Here is a 5,000-nt window from a genome sequence, read left to right as displayed (position 1 = left end):
GAGAGAGAGAGAGAGAGAGAGAGGGGAGAGAGAGAGAGAGAGAGAGACTCCATTGACGTATTTACAGCGCTTTTTCATTACGTTTCAAGGTCAACCGTTCTCGACGCAATTCGGATAAATCTACGCGCATAGCACTCCCAATTTCAAATACCTAACGTTAACGAAACTGAAGCCGGAATTTGTGGGTAGGTTATGTTTGGTAGAGATTCATATCGATTACTATGGTTATGAGACAAGAAGTTTCTTTTGTTCCGATGCAAGTCTCTCTCTCTCTCTCTCTCTCTCTCTCTCTCTCTCTCTCATATTCTAACAAGTAAATAATAGACGCGGACGATAATAAATGGACAAAAAGAATAACAGAAAAGGTCCTTTGAAATTGTAAACGCAGTGGGGTAGAAAGAGAAGACGATAGATTGATTAATTTGTGGGTTTACTCTTTCATAGAAAGACCATAAACAGAAGGAAGTGTAAGGACATGTCTGAGGCCTTTGTCCAGCAGTGAACAATATATATATACATATATATATATATATATATATATATATATATATATATATATATATATATATATATATATATATATATATGAATGATTAGAAGTTAGCTCATGACTGGTGCAATTCAGTTGGTTACTTAGTGAAGACGTAAGTTGATTTATTAGTAAGGTTGGCTTAATGCTTTTGAACAATTTATACAATTGGTTATTTAACGCTAATAAGTGAATTGGGTATTGCACTTTCGTGTCCAATTGCATTGTTAATTAGTCATATATTTTATTTTTTTGTAATGTAGTAAATGGCTTTATATCAGTTATAATAATATATAATGATACGTATGTATCTATTTGTCATTATTATTATTATTATTATTATTATTATTATCATCATCATCATCATAAGCCAAGCTGCAACCCTACTTCAAATTGTAACAAAAGGTAATCCAACCAGTACGGAAAAAAATATAATATAAACGAAAAATAAATCGTATTTTTGGAACAACGATAAACCACAAATTAATCAAAATAACATTAATTGAACAAGGCGATTTTGTACCACACATGATAGAACTATCAAATGATTGAAATGAACCATGATCACGTGAAGACATTACCAAAATAGAATCAAGAAGAGAATGCAGTTGGCTTAAGATCATGCATTCCAACTGCCTCTCATGAGTCGTCTTATAAAGCACTGCATTCTGATCTGCATAGGTTTCAGTTTCAGATAATTATTAAGTATTTTCGAAATCTGATCATTTGTATTTTCGAACTGTATTTTGAACGAATAAATGTTTGAGTATAAGTATACACTCAGCCTCACTATTCTATCTTATTTCTATTCCTCTTGTTTATAGTTTTGTTATAGTTTTTATAAGAAAGATTTATTTTAGTGTTGTTACTGTTCTTAAAATATTTTATTTTGATTGTTCATTACTTACATTGTTGTTTATTTATATCTTTATTTCCTTTCCTCGCAGGGCTATTTTTTTCATGTTAGAGCTCTTAGGTTTGTAGCATAGTGCTTTTCCAAATAGGGTTGTAGCTTAGTTAGTAATAATAATAATAATGATAATAGTAATAACAATAATAATAATAGTATGTATAAAACACATCCTATAGTAAAGTATTTGCGTTTATTAATAAAATAAAGAAAACTTACAATGGCGCCTGTTTCAAATTTCGAAATTACTATGAACTATTCTTAATTGATTGATTGGTTTTGATTTTTTTTTTGATATGCTGACTTTGGACTATTCTTAAAAGATGTTTAATATTGTATTATATTATTGTGGTATCTTTATATTTATAGGCCTACTTACATAGGCTCTAGATTTTAGTTTTATACATTTTTAATGCCCTACATTGTAATTATGAGTTAAAATCCTGAAATGAGAAATTTAGGGCTTTGTTTATGGAAGATATTGACAGTTGCAAATTGGCGTTATCAGTTCGAGACTTTGTGTTAGTCTCTGTTCGAGACTTTCTCAGGTAGAGACTTTGTGTTATTCTCAGTTGGAGACTTTGTGTTATACTTTGTATGAGACTTCCTCAGTTCGAGACTGAGTTATTCTCGGTTCAAAGTTTGAGGCTCTGTTATTCTAGGTTCGAGACTGGTATTTTCCGTTCAAAGTTCGAGACTGTTATCCTTAGTTCAAGACTTTGTGTTATTCTCAGTTCGAGACTTTGTGTTTATTTGTTGTTCAAAGTTCAAGACATAGTGTTATTTTTAGTTCGAGACTTTGTGATAAGCTCATTTCAAAGTTCAAGACTGTGTTATCCAAAGTTCTAGACTGTTATTCTCTGTTCAAAGTTCGAGACTTTGTGTTATTCTCAGTTCGAGACTTTGTGTTATTCTCAGTTCGAGTTTTTGGTGTTGGACAGGAAACGATTATCAGTAGGAAACAATTCATGACCGGACGAGACTGGCCCTATTATCGTGTTTGTTCTCTGACTCGATCTTTCCGATAACGCCAGACTTTTTGCCAAGTAAAATTTGTGGTTTGAAAGTGAAATTTGTGCTTTTTAGTTATAACTCTCTCTCTCTCTCTCTCTCTCTCTCTCTCTCTCTCTCTCTCTCTCTCTCTCTCTCTCTCGACAGAGAGGGAGACATAGATAAGTACGTTTGAAGCCTTTGTCCTTTAGTCGACTAGAAACCACTGTATTTCTTTTTTTTGTGTATATATATATGCATATATATATATATATATATATATATATATATATATATATATATATATACACATATATAGTCACTCCCTTTGTTACCATTTTTACGCTAAGTAGTTATCAAGATCTAATGAATGCCTATTACATTTAGACTAATCTTGTAATGTCTTTAATTGAATTAAAACTTGGATATACAGAATTCTTATATATATATATATATATATATATATATGTGTGTGTGTGTGTGTGTGTGTTTGTGTGTGTGTGTGTGTATGATTTATATATATTCATATATATATGTGTGTGTGTGTGCATTTCCTTATTTTCATATTGTGTACGAGCCATTTTTAGTCTCCAATTTGTCTAAGTAATTTTTGCCATTTACCGCATTCCTACGCTATTTGCCACACCTCAGATTAGCACCGCATTCTAAAGTAGCTTTTATCTCTCCCTCCTTCAGGCTGCCTCCGCCCATCACCACGGCCTCCAGCGCAATCACCGCCCGGACACTGCCTCGGCTACCTCCCCGGGCTCCCCCTCCTCCACCCCCTCCGCCGCCACCACCCACGGTGCCTTCGGGATCGCCTCCTTGCGGGTTCCCTCCCGTCCCAGGCAGAATGCACCAGACGGCCGTGTCCTCCGCAGTATGGCAGCGGAGGACCAACAAGATCATCGCCGTGGGCATCACCATCATCGGGCTGACGATGATGCTCTCGCTCATTCCACAGTGCATCTTCATCGGCGTCGTCTTCGTGTCGTGTTCTCTTATGTAAGTCGGAAACGGGAATGAAAATGAATATAGTGAATCTTGGAGTTTTGAGATGTGAAAAGAATTATGTTGGATGTTGAGGAAATGAAAGGAAAAAGAGGAATTCAGTTAGAATGGGATGTTAATGTAAAAAAAAAAATATGTATAATGAATCTCCTGAGTTTAGATGTGAAAATGATTTTGTTGGATGTTAAGGAAATGATAGGCAAAGGGGATGTGAGGTAGATGATGTTGAAGTAAAATGTAGTATAAGGAATCTCTTGAGTTGAGATGTGAAAAGAATTATGTAGCATGTTGAGAAATGAAAGGTAGAGAGAAAATGAATTATAATGCGATGTTGAAGACAAACATTATTTATAAGGAATCTCTTGAGTTGAGATGTGAAAAGAATTGTGTAGGATATTGGATGTAGAGGAAATGAAAGGAAAAGAGGAAGACAGAAAGAGATGTTGATGTAAACAAATGATTTATAAGGAATCTCTTGAGTTTAGATGTGAAAATGATTTTGTTGGATGTTGAGAAAATGAAAGGAAAAGAGGAAGTGATTTCGAATTAGATGTTGAAGTAAAAGATTGTATAAGGAGTCTCTGAGTTTAGACGTGAAAAGAACTATGTAGGATGTTGGATTTAGAGGAAATAATAATGATGCAATAAAATCTCAATCTCCAACAGTAGAGGAACCCGATTTTGCTTTTCATCCCACCAAAGATTCGCCATCTGATTTTCTTTCTCGTCGGCAGATGGCTCGGATGGATGACAGTGAAGGAAAAGAAAGTTGAACCTCCTCGACCTGAGGAACACCCTGCCTCGCCCGTGCTCTTCTTGGTCGCCTCCCATCACCTTCGTCAGGTAGGATACAATGTCTTTATGTGTTTTAATTCTTCCATATTGCCTTGTTTCGAGTATTGTTCTCCTGTCTGTTGAGCTGCTGAGTCTCATCTTAATTTGATGGATAGGATCTTAGGATCTATTAAATTTCTTATTCCTTCTGGGAGGAGGAAACTCCAAAATCAAACCATTGTTCTCTAGTCTTTGGTAGTGCCATAACCTCTGTACCATGGTCTTCCACTGTCTTGGGTTAGACTTCTCTTGCTTGAGGGTACACTAGGGCACACTATTGTATCTAATTTCTCTTCCCCTTGTTTTGTTAAAGTTTTTATAGTTTATATAGGAGATTTTCATTTTAATGTTGTTACTTTTCTTAAAATATTTTATTTTTCCTTGTTTCCTTTCCTCACTATGCTATTTTCTCTGTTGAAGCCCTTAGGCTTATAGCATCCAGCTTTTCCAACTGGTGTTGTAGCTTAACAAGTAATAGTAATAATAATAATAATAGATATTAATCTCTGGTACCGTCGTTAAGCTAGGTCGTTATGCGTGTTGCTTAAGATTTTTCATAATTCTGACCCACTATGTATTCAGATCTTCCCGGAGTGTACTATCCTAATCGTAATACTAAGTATGCAGTTAAGTCTAATAGTTATGCCTTTTCCATCATGAGGCTCAATACTACACAGTATTCTAGAAGTTTTATCCCTGATGTGACCAAGTTGTTGAATGATCAGG

The 5,000-nt window shown here is 34.9% G+C and overlaps 1 protein-coding gene across 2 annotated transcripts in view; it reads left to right on the top strand.

Annotated features, from left to right (window-relative positions):
• Nucleotides 1–5,000, top strand: part of LOC137648169 (uncharacterized) — a 377,150-nt gene that overhangs the window by 333,105 nt on the left and 39,045 nt on the right. For both annotated transcript variants that reach the window (XM_068381105.1, XM_068381099.1), the window contains exons 2-3: nt 3,126–3,434; nt 4,175–4,283. In XM_068381105.1, the coding sequence (XP_068237206.1) occupies nt 3,283–3,434; nt 4,175–4,283 (261 nt within the window). In that variant the 5' untranslated portion in view covers nt 3,126–3,282. The remainder of the gene's footprint in view (nt 1–3,125; nt 3,435–4,174; nt 4,284–5,000) is intronic.

This window comes from Palaemon carinicauda, chromosome 1 (assembly GCF_036898095.1).
Source record: "Palaemon carinicauda isolate YSFRI2023 chromosome 1, ASM3689809v2, whole genome shotgun sequence".
NCBI classification, from domain to species: domain Eukaryota; kingdom Metazoa; phylum Arthropoda; class Malacostraca; order Decapoda; family Palaemonidae; genus Palaemon; species Palaemon carinicauda.
This window is presented reverse-complemented; position numbering and strand designations above follow the sequence as displayed.